At 38.6% G+C, this 27,564-nt stretch overlaps 1 protein-coding gene across 4 annotated transcripts in view; it reads right to left on the reverse strand.

The window, feature by feature from the left end:
* The window catches only part of Acvr1 (activin A receptor type 1), an 89,844-nt gene that overhangs the window by 8,054 nt on the left and 54,226 nt on the right, over positions 1-27,564 (reverse strand). For all 4 annotated transcript variants that reach the window (XM_015479200.2, XM_015479199.2, XM_048812297.1 and 1 more), the window contains 6 exons: positions 23,304-23,567; positions 20,987-21,198; positions 17,408-17,507; positions 13,612-13,758; positions 8,402-8,677; positions 4,315-4,512 (listed from right to left, as the gene is read on the reverse strand). In XM_015479200.2, coding sequence (XP_015334686.1) covers positions 4,315-4,512; positions 8,402-8,677; positions 13,612-13,758; positions 17,408-17,507; positions 20,987-21,198; positions 23,304-23,567 — 1,197 coding nt within the window. The remainder of the gene's footprint in view (positions 1-4,314; positions 4,513-8,401; positions 8,678-13,611; positions 13,759-17,407; positions 17,508-20,986; positions 21,199-23,303; positions 23,568-27,564) is intronic.

Below are 27,564 nucleotides of genomic sequence, written 5' to 3' on the forward strand. Positions count from 1 at the left end.
ACCTCACCTCCATATGCCTAACCCTAGTTGCTTACCTAAAAGGTAAAAACAAAAAGTGAGCAAAAAACCTGAAATTACTATGAATGTGAAAAAAAATTTCCCTAGTATGATTCAGCTATTTGTTCAAACCGTAATATACGCTAAAGTAGTCAATTAAAGTCATGAAACATGTTGGATATTAATTTGCTGAAGAAGTGAGAGTTGTCATGGTTTCCATACACAAGCCCATTGTGCTTAGGAACAGAAGCACATGCGGTTCCCTGGCAGGCTCAAGATTAATTAGAAGAGGTTTTTCCAAAATAAGTGTGCCAAACATAAGCTTATTCTAACAAGAGTTTTCTAGTCCCCATCCCCGAAGAGGTGCAGCTTGGCCAGCCAGGGTTTTTCTCTAAGACCCAAATAGTTTTTGACACATGTGAATGCTGGATTTCATCACAAAATAATCAAAGCCAGTGAAACAGTGTTCCACAGAAGCTTCCCATGGGCAGGGAAAAGGGGAAGCGAAGGTCATGTCCAGGCCAAGTGCTAGCACAGTGAGGAGGAGAAAAGGGTGTCTGAGGTCTGCAAGCTCCTAGAAACTTGCCATTTTGCAAAGTAACCAAAATATGAGGACCAAAGCACTCTCTCTAAGCCACACACACACTAAGTGCTTCACCTCTGTGACCTCATTTAATCATCATCACCTTTTTAAGTGGATGTTACCTATATTTTTCAAGTGTTGAAATTAATCAAAGGGACTGGGTCAGAAAGCATGATCTCAGGGGCCAGAGTGTTACTGATTCCCTTTTGCTGCCTCCAGTGGGCCCAGGAAAAGCACTGCCCAGCTCTGGAGAGCACAGTCCAGCAGTCTCCTGTGTGTGGTGACATCTCCAGAGACGCAGAGCAACAGAAGACAGAAAAAAACCATCTCGATAAGCCATATAACCACCAAACACCAGAGAAACAGATTTGTCCTGTCTTCTTCTGGTATGTGCCTGCGCAATAAGGGTACATCGCCTTCTCAAAAAAGTTTTATATCCAGAGTTGCGTATATGCAGAAAGGAATGGTGGCATCAAATCTTCTGACCTTAGATCTACTAAAGTTCTGGGGGCTGGGGCCCAGCACTGTGCGTCTCGACAAGCTCTGTACGTGATTGTGGTGCACGCTCCAGTTTCAAAACTACTGATCTAAGCAAAACCCTACCTGAAGTTCATGCACATATTCACACCGGAGAAGTGAGAAAACGGTTTTCTTTCCTACCAATTCCAAATTCAGTGTCAAACTGACACCACAAGTAAATTCCAAAAGACACTATTGAGAAATGTTCACATGTGAAAATGGACTTAACTCTCATTTCCTGTACAGAAACAGCATGAGGTTTATTATTAGTAGAAAATAAATGTACAATTCCAATAAAAATACAAAATACTACATATTTTTATGCTCATAGTTCACTTGAGGATCATATTGCTCCAAGAGAACTATCTGGTCATCAATTTTTATAATGGACTCTGAAACTCAAAGGATGTATAATTATAATAACCTTCTTAATGTAAGACATTCACATATTTAAATGAGGTACATTTTATATACAATAATTTCAAAATCTATATTCCTTTAATGATAGTACCTAAAGCTGGTAAGAAAGTGAAACAGGTACATCACACCCTGGGGTGAGAAGGATATTGTAAATTAGAACTGCTCTAAGGGAAAGCAATTTGGCAATGTGTTCCAAATCATAAAAATGTCCATACTCTTTGACCTATTAAATCTGCTTCTTTTCAGATTAGGAATGAATTCTCCAAATGAAAAAGTGATGTGCACAGAAATGTCTACTATAGGCCCCAAATGGGGAGACAGGATGTACTCTAACAATATGGAAATGGATAAATTAATAAAATATTATGTGAGCATTTAAAACAAGTACAGGGACGATATGACAATGTGAAAACCACACACACAAATGAAAAAGATGATATAGATTTGAATTTATATGATTACAACTGAATTTAAAGGGTGCACAAAGAAGTACAAAGAAACGTGAATAAAATCTGAAAACAAAAATTTTCTTGTTTTTCTTTCTATTCACTTTTTCATTTTAGGGGAGTAGTCATTAAAGTACTAATTTTAGTAAAGTAGGTTTTCAAGTAACATGGGAAACTATTAAGCCTGAGTTTAGATAAACTGATCTGTAGCTGGGGGGTAGGGGTTGGGGTGGGGGTGTCCACGTGAATGTTCTTAGAAGAGAAAGGACCACAGAAAGAAAAGGGAAAAATATCAAATTAGTCATTGCCAAAGGACAATAGCTGATTTACATGAGAAATAAGATACCCTTACCCCGCCCTAAAAATCAAACCATATCACAGAAGTTCAACCCACAAAGTTTTAGGAAATAGCTAGCAGCTAAATGATGCGAAAAAGGAGATCAATAAATCAAAAGCAACCAAAACATTCTCTCTTCCACCATCCACAACTGTGTTTTCCAAAAATAATGTTGAACACAGGATCTAGCAAGCAAGCTAACATTTGTTGAGCTAAATTTTAAATGGATGACTCTAACTTCAAACTGACTACTATTAATCACAGCTGATCTTTAAAAGCCATTTGGGTTTATGCCTATGACACAGGGAACGGGTTTGCAACATGAGTTCTTACAAAGCCGAATCCCAAGTCTCTGCCAAGCAAGCCTGCTTGGCTCTGCGCCGCACGCCCACAGCTGGAAGTGCTACTGTGCTGGCCGTGGGATGCCAGCTTCCTCTTCATTTGGGGAAGTTCCCCATCACACAGTTTATTCTGAGACCAATCCTTCTCTACAGTCTCTGTAAGATAAACTACTCAGAGTCACACTTTTTTTTTTTTTCCAGTTCCAAGGTTCTCAAGAATGATTGGGGGGTGGGGCGAGAAATGAAGCTGATGTGCAATTTCAGGCAAAGTTCAGAACTTTATAAATCAGCAAAACAATCCCTCTGTTGCAAACAATTCTCAAGGCGCTTCAATGGCACAAACTGCCAAGGCAGTGGCTCCCAGCAATTGAGAAAGAATTACCAAGAAAATGTTCGTGACTTCATAAAAAAAATATATATATATACTTTAAAAGAGTAGTCAAGTTATGATCCTTGTATGTTTACTCTGAAACACTTGTTTTAGTACTCTCAGAGGGTTTGTTCAAAGCAGATACACTCTGCTATCACACAAAAAGCTATCGTGAAGGCATGCCAATTTTAATTATTGTACACTAAAACTATATTAAATTTCCCAATTCCATTTCCACCACATAATCTCCTAGTCTGACTGTGTAGTCATGAAAATGATGATTACCCCCAAAATCTCAATTCTTAGAAGAAAGTATCCATGGAAGGTTGATAGAGCATAGATGTTAGAGGCTTCATGCATTTTTTTTTTTCTCAAATACTTTAAATCCAGGATCATAATGGATCACAGGAGAATAAAATGTAAAGTGTCATTGGAAATTAATAGAAATCTAAATATATGACATTTTCTTTTGTTTTTCTGGGATAATTTCAGATACATGCTGTGTGAAATAAGACTTCAAGTGGTGAAGTTATGAAGAAGTTCATCAAGCTTATTCAAGAGATTGTGCTACAAAAAACACAACTTTGTGTGTTGTTGGGGCATGCCCAATTTTTAAAAAGATTTAATCCTTTCCAAACACAAAGTACCTTAAAGTCTAAATATGTATTTGAGATTGATTTGGGTACATAAAAGATAAGAGCCAGAGCTCACCATAGGGATACAGGTCAACTCATTGTTGACCTGTGTGTGCCCTTAACTGCTAAGCAACACCATTTCATTAAACTACTTATAAACAGATCAACATAAGCCACCTATTGAGGGCTCCCCGAATTGAAACTGGAATTATTCAGAAAGGAATGGCTTCGAAGTGTGAAAACTGAACCCTTTTCTCAATAAGCCAATCATAAGAAGTGAAAATGTCTAAAACAGAAGAATTCACCCTAAGGCTCACTTGAGAGCATTCTCCTCAAGTTAAACCTACCTTATGAGAAGAACAAAGAGGAAAGGAAGGTAAAGAGAAAGTCAAATAGGAAGAAATGAAATATGGACCAACCCAAACACAACCCAAGGAAATTAGTCTCCTCCAGAAAAACTGTTTCTCAGCTGTCATTTCCTCTTATGCTTCAAACACGATGCTGTGGCAGTCAGTTCACCTACCAGCCACAAGTCAGATATACACTCCCAGAGTTTCACGAGTATGATTCAAGGAACCAGGTAGGTCTCTGTCTCCCCACTTCCCCTTTCAACAGTATCAATGTCAAGAGAAGGGGGACAAGGACAATATCATATCAGATACCTACCATTGCTCACCATCCGCCTGGCCACTTCCCACAAAACAAGTCCAAAGGCCCAAATATCGACCCTCTTGTAAGAATCAAAGCAATCCACCTGGATGGTTTCATCTAGAACTTCAGGGGCCATGTAGCGCTTGGTGCCTACACGAGGATTGTTCCCCACATCAAGCTGATTGGTGCTCTGGGAATGCATGACTGCCAGGCCTGAAAGGAAGAAGACAACAGTGCAAATTAGCTCACTTCCTTTCTCACAGAAAGGCTTTTGAAAGGATTTTAAACCAACCCCAGTCAAAAGTGCCCTCTGGTGGTACGTGTGGTCACTGCTGCATTACACCCGGAATAATCCCTGGAATACTTGGGGTGACTTTTGGAGTGAGAACAGAAAAGAAGGCTAATACTAGAAACACTGTGGAGTTACATGACCCTCTAAGGGACAAAAAGTTTTGGGCAAATGGCAGACCCATGCATTCAATCCATATGAGGCCAGTGTTTGAAGTCCATAGGAAAACAGGCTCCCATGTTAAGTGTGAGCCTCAAAGTGGCTTAACAAGTAAATTAAGCTCTCAAGCTCCTCCACCATTCCCACTCGTCTCCAAACATAAATTTCAAACAGTGTGAGACTGAGAATTTCAGGTAATTTGTCACCACATAAAGGGCAGACTGCAACAGGCCCTGAAACACTTAAAACAGGGCTCTTTTCAGAATTCCTCAGTCAATGAGAGAGACCTGGTATTCCTGACTGGCGGGGGGGGGGGGGGGTGGGATAGATGGATTCAGACATGGTTTATTTGAGGATGAATTACTTATTGATGCATACATAGACCAACTGAAAATAATTCACTTGATATAATGAAAAGTGCCAACATGGAGCAAGATGCCCCTGTAAATCTGTGCAATCCAAAGATCTCTTGGAATTCCCTCAGCCATCTGTTGAGAATCCTTCTCTTTTCACTTCATGCCTTCGAATGTGTGGGACGATGACTCTATGTAACGCCAGGGAGGTAGCATATTGTTATCTCATCCTTAAAAATTAGCTAAGATGTTTACTAAAGCAGTGTGGATCCCTCTTCCCCTATTTTTATAATCAACTCTAAGATTCTAAGGCCATTGTAAACATTTCCCAAATCATATATGCCCCTCACCATTCCCAGAACCAGAGATGAAATATCAGAAGATTAAAAGGATACAATTTAAACAAAACATGGCAATACAACTGTGGTGCTTTTATTTATTTTGGTACCAGGGATTGAACCCAGGGGTGCTTATCACTGAGCCACATCCCCAGCCCTTTTTTTTTTTTGGGGGGGGGGGGTACTGGGGATTGAATTCAGGGGCATTCAACCACTGAGTCACATCCCCAGCCCTGTTTTGTATTTTATTTAGAGACAGGTTCTCACTGCATTGCTTAATGCCCCGCTTTTGCTGAGGCTGGCTTTGAACTCACAATTCTCCTGCCTCAGCCTCCTGAGCCGCTATGATTACAGGTGTGCGCCACCGCGCCGAGCATGCTTTTAAAATATGTCTACAAGTTCTTCGAAACTTTTCTCTTCAAAAGGTGACCCTAAATTTCTCATCCCATTAGTGTGGGCTGAACTACTAAAGATAATATGGCAAAAGTAATGAGTTGTGTCTTTAAAATTAGGACATAAAAGACATCAGATAATTATAAAAACCTCCTGGTTTGTTCTCATGGCTCTCACATCATGTTACAAAGACATTCAGCAGCCCTGTGGAGGGCCACATGTAAGGAACTGGGGCTTGCTGCCTGTAGTCATGTGGGTGCGCCATCACTGAACTGGACCTTCTAGCCTTCATCAAGCCTCTCAGATGACTACGACCCAGATGACCAGCAGCTTGACTGAACCCTCCACAAGACCCTGTGCCAGAAGTCATTCCAAGCTTCCTGACCCTCAAGGGGATGAGTGAGACGATACATTTGTGTCATTTTAAACTGATACATTTGTGTCATTTTAAACTGTGAAGTTTTACAGGGAATATGTTACCTACTAATAAATAATTTTTACATTAAAGAAACAAAACAAACACATGCAATGTGTGAATTCTTATTTGAAAAAGAACTGGAAACATTTGAAAATAGATATTAATGATATTAGAAAATTACCAAGAATTGGTTACATTGGAGATGTATTTTTGAGACATTTTTAGAGGATGTGTTTGAGGTCATCAGGAGAAAAGTGTTGTGGTGTCTTCAACATATTTTCAAAGAGGTTAGCAAAAATACAGCCAGGATCATATACAGATAAGGCAAGTGTGCCAAAGTATTTCAATTTAGGTGTTGAGAATTTAAAGTGACCGCTGAACAATTCTCTCAATCTTTATATATATATGTTTGAATTTTTTACAATAAAAAGTTCAAAAAAAAAAAATAAATGGAATGCCACTTGTAAGTATTAATAATAGAATGAGGGGCTGGGTTTGTGACTCAGTGGTAGAGAGCTTGCCTAGCACATGTGAGGAACAGGGTTTGATCCTCAGCACCACATCAAATAAATAAATAAATAAATGGAGGTGCTATGTTCATCTACAACTAAAAAAAAATATTTTTTAAAAAATAGAACTATTTCTAATGAGTGAGCCTTAATTTCTGAATATAATGTAAAAAATTATATACAGATTATGGTCTTATAAGAGCCGTTTCCCATACTACACTATCAATCCCCTGAATACTAACATCTTAGTGCAGATTTTTAAATCACCTGATGTATCTAATTAGAAGGCTGCAGATCAAAACCAACTGTAGCTGAAGAACTTATTACAAAATGCCCCCCACTCTTTTCCTTACAAGTCTCACATCCTAAAGTCAAGAGCTCAATTTATCCATCCCCCTGAGGCCACTAGATTATAACAGTAGCAACCATTTGAATCCTTTGCCAGGCATTGATGATAATTTCTCAGCCTTATCAGAATCCTGTGTGGTAGGCCTAATTGTTTTTTTAGTTTTATGAGTAATACACATACATTGCAATGATCAAAGTTTCAAACGGTGCAGAAGTACAGAATGGGGCAGAAGTACAGCCCTTGGGCTAACACTGCTTGCACAGACTCATGCAAAAACACAGGGTAAATAAAAGAGAAAGTCAGAATTTAAACCCAAATTGCCCTGCACCGAGAGATATAACACAAGCCATAAGCATCTTCTACACAACAACAAAACTGCCTGCAAAAAGCCTCAGGGTCATGTACTTATTGTAAAATAATTTCTAAACATGAAAGAGAAGAATTTCAAGGGATTCAAAGGAAGTAAATTTTCCTAATGTGTCATATCCCTTGTGTTTAAAAACAGACAACAAAATAATAATAAGCCTTATTTTGTTATAATTAAAGCTAATTTTGCCTAAACCTTTATCAGTCTTAACAATAACTGCAATAATGTGATAAACCATTTTTTAGTCAAGTAACATAAGGACTCTCAATAGTCCACTGAAATAAATAACCAATATTATAACTCAGTTCTTATTAGCAAAATTATTCAGTCAATATTTTAGGCATTTAGGATGAATACAGTTTTATATGAAATGCCATGGTACATGGAAATAATCTTCTTAATAGTGCAGTTAAAAACTACACTGAGAGCTGGGGCTTTAGCTCAGTGGCAGAGCACTTGCCTAGCACATGGAGGCACTGGGTTTGATCCTTAGCACTACATAAAAATAAATAAATAAAATAAAGGCATTTTGTCCATCTATAACTACAAAATATTAAAAAAAAACTACACTGAGAATTACCCTAACACCATGAAAATTAGATACTGTAGTAGAACAAAATGAACTACTTTGCTCTTTCTCAAATTGATAATTTTGTCTTAGTTATAGAAGAATGATTTTAGAAAACATCTTTAAGACCTACTCATTCCACAGAGTATTTCACTGTGCACCTATTTCATGTGAAAGTTTGCAAAATCGTTACGTGACATTATTAGTTGCCTTTGAAAATGGGACAGTGACTGGCTGAGTCTAAGGTGACTTTCCTGAGGTGTCTCAGAAAAGAAGAGCAACCTGGCTAGACACTGGAGAAAACAGAAGTAAAAATGGTAATTAAAAAATGTTTGGTTTTTTTTTTTTTTTTAATTTACCCAAATCTGCTATGCAACACTGTCCATTCTTCTTCACCAGGATGTTTTTACTCTTTAAATCTCGATGGGCAATGGCTGGCTTCCCTTGGGTCCCAAATATCTCTATGTGCAAATGTGCAAGACCACTAGCTATGGACAGCACTATTCGAAGGCAGCTAACTGTATCCAGAGTAGTGAGCTGAAGATAGTCATACAATGACCCCATTTCATGGTAGTGCGTGATCAACCACAACTGGGTACTGGAGTGTCTTGATGTCATGTCTGAAGCAATGAAACCTGGAGAGAGTAAAAACAAAATTAAATTAGACATGTGAGCATTCCACACTGTAACTCTTCATATCCAGACACAGTGACTTACACAGTAGAAATCACCTGCAACAAAAACAAGTAAATAGCAATTGCCAGGAGAGGTTAACAGACCCAGCAACAGAGAAAACAATAGCATTTATTCCTTAAAGGGGCACTAATTAATTGGAAATTTTCATATTAGTTTCCATTGTAAGTGATCCTTTAGAAAATATCTTTATGTTGTATTAAGATTCAGAAAGGTTACTTTGTGTTCATGCATAATAATAGTGCCAAATTCTTCATAATGTTGATATTCCAAGCACAGATCATTCATCAAGCATCCTGGAAAAAAAAAAACAACCCACAAAATCCAGAACCTGGATACCTATATGCTAGTCCTGCCTGCCTGTGATTTCTGCATAATAATGGGCAACTCCTGTGGGTTCTTTGACCTTTATCTGCTCAACTGTAAAATAAAGGAATGAATTTGCTATATGATTGACTTTATTCATCAAATAAAGAAGGAACCGATAAGAAATATTGAAAAATTTGAGGCTCTTTTTTCAGTCACACAGAAACACGATGTTGACAATATTTGTTGGCTAGAAAAGACACATAAAAAGGAAAAAAAACCTACAATATTTGAAATGTATTATAATATATACTCTACAAAGGGCAACACAAGCCCAGAGTAGGTATTGAGATGTTACAAAAGGCTTCCATCAGAAAGTGACATCTGAACTGCTCTCAAAGGGAAGTGAGACTCTGACAATTCTGAACAGACACTGAAATTTTGAGGAAACTTTGGAGCCTACTAAAAGAACTTTTAATCTTCAATAACTTTCCCCCAAAGAAATACCCCAAACCAAAAAACAAAAACAGAAAGAAAAAAAAAAACATCAGCACTTTAAAGAATTGCTATTGCATATCTGTGTGGCCTCTGCTGATTTCTTTCCCCAAGGAAAAGTAGCCTCTGATTAAATAAATGAAAATCAAACTTTTGATTCCCTTACTTTCCCTCACCACCCTTGGTCTAAAAAGAAGGATTCTGTCACCTCATTAATTATGTTCTGAACCTTCAGGAAAAATGACTTTTTAAATAAGGAGACTTTTTAAAAACTATTTCTCTCTCAAGTGTGGATTATATAACTCCATTTGTTTCACAATGCTGGGGCACTTTGGTGGGCTATTTGTGTTTTGAGTCAAAGCACTCTATTGTTAGTGGAGGTTGAGCAGGGGCTAGAGGTTGGAACTCTGGCATAGGCACTGGATGTGTTCCGAACCAGGGGACAAAGTAATTAGGGCCTCTTACTTCACACTCAATGTCATCCTCCCAGCCTTTTCAAGAGCTAAAAATAAAACTCAGTCTTAAGTAAGGTGACCAGTGCCCCTTGTGAGCCTCTCACTGGCACCACTCATGGGAACCAGGTACTGGGCAGCTGTGACAGCCAAGATGTAAGGCCACCACCCAGAGCAGAGCCAGAGAGGGCTGTGCCCAAAGCTGCAGGACTGGCTCACAGGTCAGCCCCACCATCCCAAACTGGGTGACCTTGCCCAAGTCACATAGAGTCTCCTCCAGCTTCCTCATTCGTAAGATGAGGGTAATGGCAACATATGTCCAGGGGTAACTGTTAGAATAAAAGCAACACTGTATGTAAAATGCTTGACCTGATGTCTCACACACAGGAAGCATTTAAGAATGGCTGGCCAGTAATACATTTTAAAACAGCCCAGAGTTCAGTCAAAGCCATAATAGCAGCTTTTGTAATTTAATATTTTTTTGAACAAGTAGTTTCCTTTCCTTGCATCAGTTTTAAGAAACTGGGACTGGTGGAACAGTCAGGCAGTGCCTTTTCTGAGCACAAGACAGCTCTGGAGTGGGAAGGTGGAGATGGCTGCACAAGATAGATGAACTCAGTGCCACTGCATACTTCGAATGGGTAAAGTGGCAAGTTTTATGCTATGTATATTTTATAACATGTTTTTCAAAAGGTCTAACACAAGACTTTGGAGTGAATTCTCATATTAAGCAACTTCTGTAGTTTTAGTATTGAGGAAAAGAATGCTCAGAAAGATACAACTTTGATCCCAAATAAAACAGTGGGCCTCTAACAGTGTCCAGAGTAGAAGCCAGTCTCCCAAACTCCCAGACGACTATTGCTGCTATCATGTGACACAGTGTTCCTGTGGTCACTTACATGTTAAGTGCCACACTAGACATAACAGAAGAAAGAGTTGAAATTCAAACCAGTCTATTTGAAAAATGTTATTTTATAGGTTTGGCTAAGGGAATAAAAACTGAGGGCCCAGAGTTTTACATGTACAGACAGATACATAGATACATAGAAATATACATAGATAGAATTTAGTTATATATTTTGGGGGACTTATGGATGGGAGGGATCATGATCTTATATTCAAACACAGCATGTAAGCCAGGTGTGGTACCATGCACCTGTATTCCCAGCTAGTCAGGAAGCTGGGGCAGGGGCAGGAGGATCACTTGAATCCAGGAGTTCTAGGCCTGCCTGAAACACAGCCAGATCCTGTCTCCAAAAAAAAAAAAAAAAAGTCTGTACAAAAGGCTATCTGTTTTTATGATCTTTCTTAATTAGAAAGACTACACAATCCATATGGCTGTGATTATAATAAAGGTAGAAAGATCTTATGAATTCAGAATTTCCACAGATCATTAGGTAATAAGAATTAGATAATGTTTTCCCCTATGTGATCACACTAAGGGAATCTAACTTCTTATATTTGAATCATACTGTAAAGGTACCTTTCAAATTTTCCTTGTGATTAAATCCAATTTAATAAATATATTCTGCCATGTGCAAGGTACTGTGTTTAGCTCTAGGTGTGAAGGCAAAAGCCATGCAAACGATACTTGTCCACAGAGTACAATGGTGTGTATCATAGGCAATTTAACTAGAGTGCATGGTTATGAGACCATTTGCAGATTACAACAATATATGGCATATTTTGCACAATGAGTCTGTGAGCTCTGTCAGTGGGGATATGTGAATGTGCCCTTCCTTCAACAAGTCTCAGACCTCACGAGCTTCTTAAGGGTATGTGTACCTGATTGTGAAGAATAATTCTACTATTTGAGAGAAATATTTTTGTATGAGATGGCTTTTAACACAACTAACTCAATTTGTTCTAGTGGCAGAGAGAGAAACAGGACATTCAAAGGTTATTTTGACTATAGACAAATTTTCATCTCATACCCTGACTCTAGACTCTAGAAAGCAACTCCACTGCTATCTGACTGTCTAGCAGACCAGTGCAGGATACAAAACTGCAAGACAGAGTTAGGTTGCCCAGTGTGATTCCCAGCTCCCCTATTCAACCTCCCTGTACATCAGCTGCTTCGTAAATTAAAACCGGAAAAATAAGAAAAAACTACCCTCTTATGGTTGTAGAGAAGGTTACATGAGAATATGCACATGAAGCACTTAGATCAATGGTTACTGCATAGTAACTACCCCTCACTATTTTTGATAGTGTTCTTATTGTCGTCATTACTGTGGTTACACACAGACATCTAACGGTAACACATGGCAGTGTGTAAAAATAGAGCAGAGTACAACATGAAGCTGTGCACAAAGCACAAGCAATTCTCCTGGGAGAAACTGGAAGGGAACTGAGAAGTTTTAATGGAGGAAGAGGTGACTGTAGGATGGGAAGGGGACAGTGGGTGATCAAAACAACATGCACAGGGACAAAGAGACCTCAGTGTTCATGGCAATCCCAAGGAATGGCATCTATTGGTGGCAGCAGAATGTGGACATATTGGTAGTTAATGCTTAAGAGACCACAAGGAGGCCCAAAATAGGGAGTCTTGAAGGCTGGGCCAGAAGTCATAAATGTTGTAGGCAGTTTGGGAACCGTCAAAGACACTTTGAGCAAAATTATCTCTGCTCCTCGGGGGAAGACAATTCAGTGTGGTGTGAGGGGCTGGAAATTGGTAGCTGACAGCAACAATAGCACTGGGGAGGATTAGGTGATGATGAGGGCCCCAGAGGGAAGGGAAGGGGAGAAATCGATAGCAGAAACTGAGATGTTTCTGAGAAGAAACATCGCGGCTGCACCGAAGCTTTGAACAACCATCAAACCACTGTCTGTGACACTTAATTCAGATTTAAATACTAATTAATAGTAGTAGAACAGAAATACATTCTGGCCATGGTCTTCCTATGCGTCAGAGCTAATCCAATAGCCACGAAGCAGCTGACACTATGCTATCAGGTTAAAGAAGCAGGTAGCATTCTCCCTCCATGTTAGTGTAAACACATTAAGAGAAATCTTGCAAAGTTACTGAAGTCAATGGCCCAAGGAATAGGTTCACCCTTATACTGCCATTGCAGGATTTCAGTGGGCACTTTACATATTTCACAAATGTTGCTAAGCTTTAGTTTCCAAATTAAAATGTATGCTGAATCCCTCTGGAAATCTGGTCTTTAAAAATGATGCCTAGTTTGAGGGAATGTGCATTTAATTATGGTGTCCCTGGGAGCTGTGAATCTCTAGGAAAGAATCCAAAGATCTTTCTTAGTTTGATTCAACTAATAAATATTCAAAAAGGGTGGGGTAAGTAGAACAACCCATGAAGCCTTGAAGTGAACAATACAGGGCAAATTTTTGTTGTTTAAATAACGATCTGCAGATGTAGGAATAAGAATGAGCAATAACGGATTTCCTTTTCATCATCCAGAGAATCTTACAACCTAACTTATTTGCAGATTTATACAAGAAATTGGCGTTAAAAGAAAACTAAACAGTATATAAATGCTGAGGCTCCCTATTCTACTTTTCAAGACAGACTCTCAAATTCACATTCAGCAAAAGAGAGAGGGCAAATGTCACCAGTTCCCTCTCCTAAGACACAATTAACTGAGGGGCATCCTTGTACTTACCTAAAATATTTTCATGCCTCAGCATCACAGTGTTGTACAATTCTGTTTCCCTGAACCACGACTTCTCATCACGGGAGGAAAAGATCTTCACGGCAACATTTTCCCCTTGCCAACTGCCCCTCCACACCTCACCATACCTGCCTTTCCCTGCGGAAAAGAAAAGAGGAGTCGCTGGAGGGTGACCCAGGAGAGGCAGCCAGCCTGACTCCTAAGAACACACCTGTGAACCTAGTGTCTGCAATTCAATCCCTCCCATTACTTGCCATGGAAACTCAATTTGGGAATATCAATACCACAACCTTTTGCCTGTGAAGATATATAAAAGGTGGATGGAATCTGCCCTACCCAAAGTGATAATAAGCTGTCATCTGTATCTGCATTGTACACTTTGCTATTAATTACAACGTTTAAATTTAAATTCCTCTACTGAAAGGCATAAAATGCATATGACTTTCAAAAACATATGCAAGTTCTTAAAATCTAGATCATGGTATGGATTATTAGATTTCAATGTTGTGCTAAAAGCCAAAAAAAAGATGTGTGTAGCTGAATTTAATAGCTTCCACGATGGCTCCTTCTTACGGAATCACCGTAGGCATTTACTAAGCATACAAATCTGAATTTATGTATGCATTTTTTCACAAAAAAGAATATTAAATTTAAGATGTGTGTTCTGCGGATTAGAAACAAAGATAACAAAACACAAGGTACATAGGAGATCGTCAACCTCACAACCACCATCCCTACAGGCTTTCTTGGTGGAGGATATGTTTCTAAAGAGGATTTGCAATCTTAAACACATAATCCCACAACCGTTTTGATTTCTGACATTGGTCATGGGTATTTATTTATTAGACAACCCCTGCATGAAAAGACCACTTGGAGAATACATTTTTAAAAACACAGTGACATTAGTTGGGGTCTGACCTGTCTAGTCTATAGTCCCCTCCTGCCAAAGCCATATATGTGTCAGTTGTCAAGGACATGTTCACATTCTCTTTAATTACAGGTAGGGGTGATCAGGGAGGTTGGGAGGAGGTAATTACCTCAGTACTATGGGCATCAACACAAGGTATAATTAGCCTGGGCAACAAAGAGGCAGGAGATACAACTTACAGGGGAGTGGGGATTTCTGCCCAGGCAAGTGGTGGCTGGGATCACAGGGTTGTAATAAGCAGCTACAGAACCACCTGCAGTGCAGGAATATAGTCCCTGGCTAGAAAATTAAACCATTGAGGAAGAACTCAAATATGGAGACAGCCCAGGTCTGTCTAAGCAACACCCCTGAAATATCTTCAAAACCACTAAATCTAGACTCCCGAGGAACCAATGTTCCCATGAAACCCCAATGATTAATCCAAAATAAAGTTAAAAGAGGCCAATAGGTGCTCACTGTGGGCCACTGTTGGGTCTAATTAATAGAATTCTGTATTAAACAGACACTGTTTAATACAGAATTCTATTAATCAAATCACAGCAATTGCTCAGCACTTGTAACTTAAGACCAGGGCTAGAGCAAAGATGCTACAAAATCGGAAGCCAGAAAAATGATATGCTAATCTTTTCCTGTCTACAATTCCATTTTGTATTTTTATTTGCCCTTTACCTGCATTCTTTCATTAGGAAGGAAAGAAAAACAGCCCAAAGAATTGTGGACATAAAGTCACTTCAAATCCTTCCTTTTTTCTCCTCCACAAGAAAAAAGGGTAGATAAAATTAAAATAGAAATCAATTTCAATGAATTTCAAATGCTTTTGTCAAATGTTTTTTGAAAAAGCAATCACACGCAGAAGGCCCCTATAAAAGTGGAGTTTCCCAAAAGCCCTGGCCATGTGCCCCCAAAGGAGATTCTCAAGGTACCTAAAATTTGGGCATTTATTGACCTGATCCAACTTCATGTGGTTTTTGAAACACAAATGATAACACGCTACCCATGCAGTTTATCACATATATTTTTATCCAAAGCTGTACCACACGAATGCACATCACTGCTTTCATTAAATCTTTAGCACCAACCCAACAAAATGTAAAAATTAAATTCACACTATCGCAAAAAAATGCTGAAGAACAACTATAGAACAAGAAATCATTTATATTTTTAAAGGTACAATATTATTTGGCCGTTGAGACTCTGGATCTAATCTCTGCCAGGATAGGAATAGAGGGTAGGTGATACAGGTGCACATCCCCCTTCACTGCCTTCACACCACTACGCAGACACACAGGTTCATAATCAAACAGGATGCTGGTAAGTATAAGAGGACAACTCTGGTTGCTTGTAACGAGCACATCTGGGGTTTTTCTGGCTTTACCTGCTCTATTCTCAGTCTGCTGTGCAGGAGACAGGTACAATGGGAGACAGTTATGATAGCTGCAGAACTAAAGAAAAGTGAACAAAGCTGCTGCCCATCACCCATGTCCTCAGTCAGCAGTCACTGCTCTTCCTACTTCTGTGGATCCTCTTTTCTAATCCTGAGCTTGGGGTATCCCTCTTCCCATGAAAACAAGAAGAAAGAAAACCCACAGGATAACTGCCAAGGCAGTGGATGACAATCAGCCACTTCCCCAAAGGCTGAGAGGACAGGCACCCCAAACTGTCTAAAGAAACCCTGAGCACTGGGAGGAAAGCAGAGGTGGTACTAAGCCATTATCACTACCGTAGCCATCCCTGAATGGCATCTGAAGGGGTAATCAATGAAAAACATCATGCACTCTGCAAATACACACACCCCATGTTAAAACTAACAAAAATTAGGGCTTTAAAAAGGCATTTGCTAGGCATGGTGGAGCACACCAATTCCAGCTACTTGGGAGCCTAAGACAGGAGGATTCCAAGTTCAAGGCCAGCCTCAGCAACTTAGTGAATCCTGTCTCTAAATTAAAAAAAAAAAAAAAAGGGGGGGGGCTGGGGATATTGTTCAAAGCTAGAGCACCTCTAGGTTCAGTTCCAGGATTGAAAAAAAAGTTTTAAAAAACGTTTTACACTATTTTTCTGTAGAACAATATAAAACAATAAGTTAATCACAAGTTTTGACCAAAAAAAAAAAAACCCCAATTCCTGGGAATTGATTCTGAGAACTCAAAACAAAGAAGCAATATGTGCAAAATCGTTTTTCAAGTGGTACTGTAAACTCAACCAGTGGATTCTTAGAAACGCTTTAAGACTAATTCTGATGTATGCAAATACACAAAAGCTATGAGAGCTTAAATCTAAAAAGTGGGCATAAAGTAAATCATGCTCCGTGATTATATCAACATAAAAATATGTTCCCATATGGGGAAAATGAAAGGCCATAAAAATGCACATAGCTATTGTAAATAAAGGAATTACAAAAGTACCTTTGGTAAAATTTCGGTTTTTTAAAAACCTTTAAAAGCACTTTTTTTAAATTTTCAATTGACATATAATTATACCCATTTATCATTATTTTTCAAGAAAAGGGGAGACTGAGAGGGATTAGAGACTTGCAATAAACAACTTCACTATCCAAATACTGACTTACCTTGGATCATTCCATACCTGCAGTAGGGGACAGTCATCATCAATTCACTTTTCAAGCACTGCCACCATCCCAAAGGGTTCACATGTAATGAAAACTTTGACTGGGTGTTCTCTACACTAGCTACAACCATCCCACGCCTCCTGAAGTTCAGTGAGCTACATGTGTGACATTGCCTAAGTTTAATAAGGAAGCAATAAGCACCAGAAGCAGACTTTGCAAGTTCTATCCTTCTTGTACCACCACAGCTAACATGACCTATTATTCACCCAAAAAAAAAGGGGGCGGGGAATTACCGACACACTCCAACAGTGTTATCTGGCGAGCCACTGTTCTTTGTACCAGAAAAGGAAGACCAGAGCCACTTCCTGATGTACACGAATGATCCAATAAATCCTGTGGTTTAAGACAGAGAAAAAGAAATGACTGAGTGATGGCTCCTGGTTTCAAGTGTTACAAACATGTTGCTGTAACTCATGTGGAAAGTGGCAATCCTGGGCACATGGCCATGGGCCTGCCTGCAAAGCTCCACCAGAGGCAGGATTGGTTTCATTTCTTATGAAAAACCAGAAGTCAGCCCTCTTCCTGATGCCTGGTAGATTTTCCTGAAGGATAAGCACCTTTCTGACACCCAGAGTTTTAGAGTAAAATACATAAATAAGCTGGGCAAATCTAAAGACGCAAATCAAAAGGTTTAAGAAGCAGGACTAAACAGAGAAAGACTAGCAGATGGGAAAAGAAGGGTACAGGATCCCTTCAACTCCAAGAGTTGGGTATAACTTACCATATTCTGCTCTGCTCACAAACTATCTATCAAATGATCCACGTTAGCTACCATACTAACAAGAAAGTCTAATTAGGAACAGACAAATTGGGAGTCTGAACAAACAACTCTCACACTGGCCATGGAAATATCCATTCATTAACCATATGATTAAACTTGGTTCACTCAAGCAGGAATGGGTTCCCTGGATAAGGTTACCTTTTAGTTGGGTGAGGAATAAAAGGATTACTAAATTAATACCTATTTCTCATTTTTTAAAAAATGTGAATCACAAATTGGAGTGGGGTGGCGAGACAATAAAAACACAAAGCCAGGGTCCCAAATTGACTCCTGCAAATGAATATGTTGGCAAAAGGATTCCTAGATAGTTCATTCATAGTTTCCCTTCTTATTGTCAGCATAAACCAACAAGCACAAGTCTTTTGGTAACAGATGTAGATTATCTGTAATAAATAATATAGTGCCCACAGTGACGGTGGTAAGGTTGCAGTAATGTTGAGCTAACACTCTCCAAGACTTTCTTTTTCAAACATTTCAGCTGCCCTATTAAAGCAATGAATCGATTTCTGTGAATTTCACCTTCTTTACTTCTCTGAGAACCACTGCAAAGTACTGTGGATCGGCAAAATTACCAAAAGCTGAATATCCAACAGAAGAAATTCAGAACCCTTAAAAACCACAAAAAAGATAATCAACAAGAAAATAAGTGTAGATGAGGTAGAGTTCATGTGCTGGGTTTTTTTCCCGTCTATTCAACTATTTTTTTTAAGAACAATAATTCTGAAAATTAAACTGCTAAAATTAAATGTGTTGCTTTTTCATAATGCACAATATTAGTTCTAAATACAGGCTATAGATGAAAAAAAATCAACTAAAGACTAATAAATACATCCTTTAATCTGGGATCCCAAGACTTCTTTTCTCAACATAGGTAAGTGGTAAAGTGAGGGTATGCTTTGTTGAATCACATCAAGGAGGAGACTGTTTAAATAAGCAAGTATATAGACCAATAAGGACAATTTGTTTTAAAAATTGTGTAGGTTTCTATGTTATTATATCGTGATATGCTGTCAACTGACATGGCTGAGTTCAGAAGACTGTTTTGGCATGTACTCTCATTCCTTCAAAATCCTAAAAGCTATTTAAATGGTAATTTATACTACTAGATATTTCAATTATTACCCTTGATAATTAGTTATGTTAGCAGCTCTGAGGAATAAAGTTCTGACTAATCTATTTTAGAATCTTGCTTTGATGAAGCTCTGTCAGGATTCATCCTTACATCTTCTTGCTGCTAACTCAATAAACTCATTTAATTTTCCTTAAAGCTTAGAATGGAGTTCTGAGTAAATTTCTAATGAAAATTTGTATTTCTCTACTTTTCAAAACAAAATGTCATTATTTCCTCTTCTCCTAGTTCTATACAATTTAAATAGATTGGTAAAGGAAAGCTACAAATGGCTATTTTGCCCCTTTTTCATACAAAAAGTACACTTGACTGGCAGCCCAGGGATGGGGCAGGTAGCAAGGCAAGATGCTTCCTGCCTATTCAGCCACCATCCATGTTCTGGTGACTCAGTAAGGTGGATCCTGCAGTTGTCCAGGTGCACCACCTGGTGCTACAAAAACTGCTGTTGTTGAAGATACATGTCTCCAGAAAAAACGAAGCTGCAGGGCAAGCCTAACTGCAGAACTATCAGGCCCTTTGAAGCTTGTCTCTAGCAAAGGAAGACTTAATGCTAGATGAGACTGGATAATATACAGGCATGGCATTAAATAACACTGAATCACATTAGAAAGATATTGCCTTGATTGTCTTTCAATTCAATGGATTATGACAAAGAATCTATTGGTACTGCATGTCTTTCACACTTCTTTCGTACCATAAATTTTTGCCCTTTTCAAAGTAGGTATCAGATATAGCACAGTATCCATGTAAATAGTATTAATTATTTTTCTTTTATGCTTTATGGTAAACTTCTATTTATAGCAAATGATCTTCTTTTTCTAAAGTTTAAAGTCTCTTTAAAATTAAAATTTGACGCTGGGCACAGTGGCACATGCCTATAATCCGAGCAGCTCAGGAGGCTGAAGCAGGAGAAGTAGAAGTTCAAGGCCAACCTCAACAATTTAGCAAGGCCCTAAGCCACTCAGCAAGTCCCTGTCTTAAAATAAATAATAAAAATGACTGAGAATGTGGCTCTGTGGTTAAATGCTGTTGGGTTCAATCTGTAGTACAAAAAATTAACAAAATGAAATTTTAAAAATAACTAAGGAATGCAGCCACTACTAATGTTGTCATTAAAAATATACAAAAGTGATTATTAAATGTATGAACACAATGGTTTTCATACTGAGTAAACGTATATGTAAAATACACATAAGATTTTGAAAACTTAGTTCAGAAACTAAAATATCTCAATCATTTTTATTGATTATAGGTTGAAAAGATAAAAATTACATGTGTTGGGTTAAACAGACTATCAATTTCACCTGTTTTACTCTTTTGTTTTATTTTACCTTTTTAAGGTAGCTACTTTAAAATTTAAAATTCCGTATGTGGTGCACAGGTTTCTACTGGCCCACAGTTGTTTAACCAAATGACTGCACTCCACAAGGGGGCAGTACAAGAGCACGAAAAATTTAATAGCTGCTTTTTTGGATGTCAAGTTTTAAAGTCTTAAATTATAGGGTGTTGAAATAATCTCAAGGGAAATTGATTTTTAATATTAATCAAAAGTGCTTCCTTTAAAAAGCACTTTTACCGCTAAAAATAGAGTAACAGAATACCAACTCTAAGCCCTCCAAAATTACAGGCAACCAACCATTCTCTGTCCCTTTTTCTTTACCCCTTACCCCCACAAAAAACAATCTACTAAAAAAAATCCTCTTCTCTACTTCTACTTTATCTACATAAAATGGATGTTCTCATGCAAGGGAGACTAAACAAATGCTACCATATGCTTGCTTAGGAAATAAGTGACCAATGGCATGTGTGTCCATTCACTGTTTGCTTTTCATGCCAGAAATATGGAAGTGTCTTCAGCCATCTTTATTGTGCTTTAGAGTCCCCGTGGGGTCACAAACTCACTGCTAAAGTGCTGTCTCCAACATTGGTGGTGATGAGCCCTTCAATGGTGCCGTACTCCACATCTCTGGGATTGAGGCGTTCTTGGTTGCGCCTTTTAAATTTTCGGAGAGCCACTCCCAGCAGGCATGCTAGAAGGCATACTGCAAACACTACAGAGAGAATAATGAGGCCAACCTCCAAGTGGAAATGCTGTGTTCCAGGGAAGGACTTTCCTGAAGATGGGGGAGAAAAGGGTAATTGGCTGTCAGAATCACTGTTTCCTTGTTACTTAGCATAACCATAACCAAGTAGCTCCAGATCCTGACCACATAGTCTCACAAGACACAAAGTGCTAAAACTAAGATACTTCTCTTAATACCTGGCCAATAGCCCAGCCATTTAAACCATCATTCAATTAGACGTAATTGGAGTTTGAAAAAAATTCCACTGAGAATCAACTATATTAATTAATGTGCTTGAAAGTGTTTTTAAAATGTAAAGTACTACACAAATCTTGATATTACTCTTATTTACTTGGATTTGGTATATAAAGATGCCCTTACAGACAGACACTATACCATAATATCCCTGTGAGAAAGTGCTATCTTGGTTAAAACCAAATTACCCTATCTGTGCTCTTTCTTCAATATATCTTGAGAATGTCTACTGCTGAATTCTCATTGATCTTTTTACAGCACGATTCCTGTCTCAGAAGCTATTTATTCATCTGTGCATTTAGTCACCTACTCAAACATTCATTCACTGATTCACTCCCTCGTCCAGACATTTTTACAGTACCCATTCAAGCACTGGTGCATTCACTCAAACATTTTACCTATCACACATGCAGATATTCACAATGGATCTCCACTTGCCTAGTGAGTTAAATCAATTTTTTTGTTTTTTTGGTTGGACAGTGAAGGTCCATACTTTAAGGATCCCCAAACAACACTCACTTCTGAATCAGACCCCTTATGACATTATGTCATAAGTCCAGCCCTTCTGCACATCTGCTTTACCTGTGTCCATGTCCTCGGCCCCTTCAGCAATGTACTCTCAAGCTGAACTTCCTTTGTATATTTCTCTAACTTTCTAAGCCCAAACAATGACTTAGTGTACACAATCTTCCATGGTACGTGTCATTTGCATGATCAAGTTTAAAAGTAATTAAATACAACACTGAATCATAAATATTGTAGCCTCTCAGATTAGAAAATCCTTAAATAAAGAAAGTAAATCTTCTGTTAAACTAGAATCTAGCAGAGTGTTCTACAGACAAGGAATTTCATACATGATAACTGTTTTGTGAATGCAGACCTTTCTTCATGTCTTTCCACTCGATTAATGAAAATTTAACTCACAGTGCAAGAGAAGTATCCCTTCAGTTTTAATATTTTAAATATCTGATCTCTCATTTTAAAACCGTTTATTATTCAACCCTATTTGTTTACCATAATTGAACCTTTTGTGTCTGCCGTCAGGTCACCACTGTAACATCAAATCTCTGTAATGTGATCCCTTATCAGTTGTTTTGTTTTTCTGACTCTCCTGTTGGTTATTTCTAGCAGTGAATACTCCTAGTAGTATCTCTTACTCTACCTTTTATGTTTTTTCTTCTTTTATGAGTGCAAAATTAAGTAATTATACCTATTAAAAATGTACTATGCATTAAGAGAATAAATTTGGCTTGAAGTGAGTCTATGGTAATATTTGTAGGGGATTGACAGTCCGGGGCTCATTTAATGGGAAAACAGTTTCAGAGCCCTGGTTTCCAGAAGATAGGAAATCTGTAATGAATACACAAGATTCCACATAAACTACAGGGTTCGTGAGAAATCTCATCTGGCTTCTAGATTCAGCCATAGCTGGAGAATCGGATCTGGGAGGAGGTTAGGGAGTCTGTTTGCCAACTTCCTCATAAAGAGGAAAGAGCATTCCACTCAAGCACAGTTTCTTCTTCCCTACACATGTGGCCTAGAGATGAGTGTTTACTAAGCGGAATTATTTCAGAAATTATAAAAGACATCACAGCCCCTTAACAGAAAGTGGCATAGAGAGCTGTACACCCATTGGAGGTGACCTAAAAAGAGAACTGATCGGTCAATCTCTTCCCAGAGTGGATGTCACTTTACTCACTTTTTCAAATATGTCCATCCTCCTTTGAGATTCCAAAGGGCCATGCCTCTTTCCTCCTCACCTAAAGCAACCTTCTACATGGCTCATCACCTTGGTTCAAAGAGTAGGAGGAGAGCCTCATGGCTGCAAAGATCTTTAACCCAAACAGATCAGGACACTACTAACAAAACACTAATCTAGAAATAGAAAAGTGCATGGGGACCTTTAGTGGGCAGCTGGGCCGTGATGTTCCTGTTACACCAGTCCCCTTGGCAGCACTCCACGGCTTGGCCAGGTGATGGCGGGGTCTTACAGGTCATCTTTCCTTGCTCATAAACCTGGAAGCAGCCTTTCTGGTAGACGTGGAAGCCATCGTTGATGCTCAGTGACGAAAAGCACTGCTGGCCTTCACAGTGGTCCTCATTCCCACAGGAAAGGCCTTCACACACACACATGTAAAGTTTGGGGTTGACCTTAGGCTTCTCATCTGCAAAGGAGAGAAAAGCATGGGGAAAAAAAGAGATCACTGTCTGGGTTTCACTCCCACAGAGGGAACAACAGTAGTTTCTCCAGGACCATTCCAAACACATTCACAGAGCAGAAAGTCATCACCATTATGTCCACATTTCATAGCCTCATCACTTGATCAACTACCAAATAGTCACCTCTCACCCTATGAATGCATTTATATAAGCTGAAACGGGTCCATGGAGTTCTGACAAGGAGGTTCTCTCCCTGTGGCTTCCATGTTACCTTCAGCTTATACCCGTTTTTGCATCCAAATAAAATGTTTTGCTGGAACACAATTTTCAACACCTTAACTTTATTCCCAAAACAGTTCCTAAATATATGACAGCTATTAACACCAGTTCCTGCTGCAAAAACCTTCATCGATGAGTAGAATAAGCAATACTGACTTTCCTGTTTCAGAACATGATTGCTTCAGAATTATTCTTGCATAATGCAATCTATAGCTATAAATCCAGGTTATCAATAATTCCAGTTAGATGCCTAGACTAACTTTTCTATAGTAATAACACTCACATTTTTACATTGATCAAAATGAGAATTCAGAGCCACTGCATAATTTTCAACTGTCAAAAAAAAAAAAAAATGCGGGCACCAAGCATCCAGGATGAGGGCACAAGGAGACAAAGGGAATGGGACAATGTTTGAACACTAAGGTTAACAAGTAGGACCAAAGGAATATCCCGCACCTGTTGAGTCCAGGTTACAATGGAAGGAAAGACAGAAATGCATTGTAACAGAAGTACACTTAATCAGACCTCCTAATTGTCTCTTTTTCAAAACACCCATTTGCAGTTCCATTTTTCATATCACTCTTTTCCCCTCCCTTGTTGGAATGATTAGTTTGAACTTGCTTGTTCCAACAGTTTCCACTAGTGGGCAAAGAAAGAAAGGATACAATATAAACAGCCAAGTACTAGAGACCACTGATTAGTTAGCCAAGGCTACTTTCACCAAAGTACCATTAATATAAGGAAATTCAGCTTGCAGAGTACCTTCCAAAGATCTCTGGCACAGACAGGCTGCCCTCTAATCCCTGAACCCTCAGTTGTAGGTCTGTAAGATAACTGCTTTCTTTCTTAAAATAACAGGTCGGGTGGCTGTGCTTTCAAGAGAAGACCTTAAGGTGAGGTCTTTGAAATGTCAAGTTCATTTACACAGATTTGTGTGGGTGTGTGTAGAGATGTGGGTTATCTCAAAAAGAGAAAAGTGTTCTTAATCTTTCTTCTTCCCTCTTCAAAGAAGTGGAAAAATAGTTCACTGCCCACTGTCATGTGGGTGCCTCGTCCCACAGAGTAAGTGCATGCAGACACACAGACACAGCCTTCTATTTATAATTGACTTGCTAGTTCTTTTGAAAACCACAAGGGGCTCATCCAAAAAGCAAAGACATGCCTGAAAGCAGAAAATCCAAAATAGCCGCTGACAGTGCTATGTATGTCACCAGTCTCACCCCTGAGAATCAAGAGCCCTCAGACATTTTTAATGAGCAAAAAATTTAATGAGCAAAGAGATAGTTTTTATTTTCTCTGAGCAGAGAAATCCAAAAGAAACTCCAGCACCAATCTATTTCTATGAGGATAAGAAACATATATATCTGCTGACATAATCCGGCAAAAAGTTTACACTTGCCAAAACAGAGTTGAAAGATAATATTTCCAGGGAGTCTAGACATGCTCACCACTCTTGAATGGCATGAAGCTGGACTGAGGGGCTGCCAACTATGCTGCCCAACAGGTGATGGTTGTTTGGAAGGAAAAGGATGGGCGGGGTAAGTTAATGGTATCATATTGATTTATTTGTGATCTACAACAGGGAAATGAATGACTATATTCTTAAGACTCAAATAATACAGTTGATACAATTTGAAACATTTAAAAACTAAGTGTTTTTAAAAGATCAGCCAGATGTGGTGATACACGCTTGTAATCCTCAGCTGAGGAGGCTGAGGCAGGAGGATCACAAGTTCAAAGCCAGCCTTAGCAACTTAACGAAGCCCTGAGTAATTCAGAGAGACCCCATCTCTAAATAAAATGTAAAAAGGGGTTGGGGATGTGGCTCAGTGGTTAAGCACCACTGAGTTCAATCCCCAATATCAAAAAAATTTAAAAAATTTTAAAAATCACAGATGTCCACAATACCTAAGGAACACACAGTAAAAAGTGTGCCTGCTGACTCTGGATTGGGGATGAGGAGTTAATGTTGAGATTAAGAGGTAAAATGAAAATAAAGTAAGGGTGTAGTTATTCGTGGACTAATAATAGTTAAATTACAACATACTCAACCCACTGCAATAAGGCTCATGAGGAAGAAGAGCAATAGCAAACAAGTAGTTCTAGGTTACAGAGGGCTTTCTCGCCCTTGATCCTATAGAAATGGACGGTCTAGGGGCTGGGATGTCATTCAGCATTATACTGAATACTTAGCATGTGCAAGGCCCTGAGTTCAACCCCCAATATCACAATCAATTAATAAATAAATCAATAAATAATAGAAATGGATAGTCCAGGGCTGGGGATATAACCCAGTTGCATGCACAAAGCCCTAGGTTCAATCCCCAGCACCACAAGGAAAAAAAGAAAAAGAAATGGATAGTCCAAGCTACCAAAGACTTAATGAGACTTTATGGCTCTAATAAAAAAAAAAATAGCAATTAAAAAAATAACAACAATAATAGTTTCTCTAACATGTTCTCCAGCTGAACAAGTTTTTTTTAAAGTAAAGTATTTTTTAATTTATTTTATTTGATTCTTACTTTCTAGAATTATTTAGACAATTTGAATTGGGCAATTAAATCTGCTGAGACTCTCATTAGATCCTTACCAAAAATTAAAATCAAGTGACCTATAACTCACCTGCTCTCACACAGAGATAGGGCTCTAACCTGCCATTGGAAATACTTTTAACCTTTAGATAAACTGATCTGGGTGCCAAATGCACACCTGTAGGCACTAGCTTCTGCACTGGGGTCCATTTTGGGGGTTTGGAAATTTTTTATTATTTTTGTTAAATTTTTATTTGTTTTAATTACTTATACATGGCAGGAGAATGCATTCATGCACTTTTATAAAAACATAGATGGGATATAATTTCTCATTTTTCTGGGTGTACATGTTGCAGAATCATACTGGTCATGCAGTCATATATATGTGTGTGTGTGTGTGTGTGTGTGTGTGTGTGTGTGTGTGTGTGTATACACATACATACACATACATAAAGTAATAATGTCTGCTTCATTCTACTATCTTTCCTATCCCCACAGCCCTTCCCCTTCCCTCCCATCACTTCCCTCTACCTAATCTATGGTGACGTTATTCTTCCCCAGTGCCTCCTGCCTTATTGTGAATTAGTATTCGCATGTTAGAGAAAACATCCGGCCTTTGGTTTTGTGGAACTGGCTTATTTTGCTTAGCATGATATTCTCCAATTCCAACCATTTACTGGCAAATGCCATAATTTACTCATCTTTAAAGCTGAGTAATATTTCTCTGAGTATATATACCCCATTTCTTTATCTATTTATTTAAGCATTCAGATGCAGGAAGGGTCACTACTTTTCTAAGGTTTCTAGTTTTTTTGACAGGATGTGTAGAGTCTGGCAGATATGTGGACTGTAATCTAAAGAATTCTGCCAGAAGACAGCAGCCTCAAGTACATACCATCTTCAGTAAAATTCAACTTACTGTGCCCACTTCTGCAATGTACATAGGCATGAAGCAACACTAGCCTTAATCTCATGGGACCATACACTAAGTCAAAGAAATTCACTCATTTATTAAATACTGTCTTTGGATCTTCCACATACTTCCATAAGTGTGTACAGAAGACCAGGAGGCTGACTATCTTTCAGTTGGTGATTCTTTGCAACAAGATATCTAAAACTGGGATTTGCATATCTTACCTTCTATACTCAGGACAAAATAAAAAAAAATTCAAAAATAGAAAAAAAAAAGCAA

Source organism: Marmota marmota, unplaced genomic scaffold, assembly GCF_001458135.2.
Source record: "Marmota marmota marmota unplaced genomic scaffold, marMar, whole genome shotgun sequence".
NCBI lineage: Eukaryota > Metazoa > Chordata > Mammalia > Rodentia > Sciuridae > Marmota > Marmota marmota.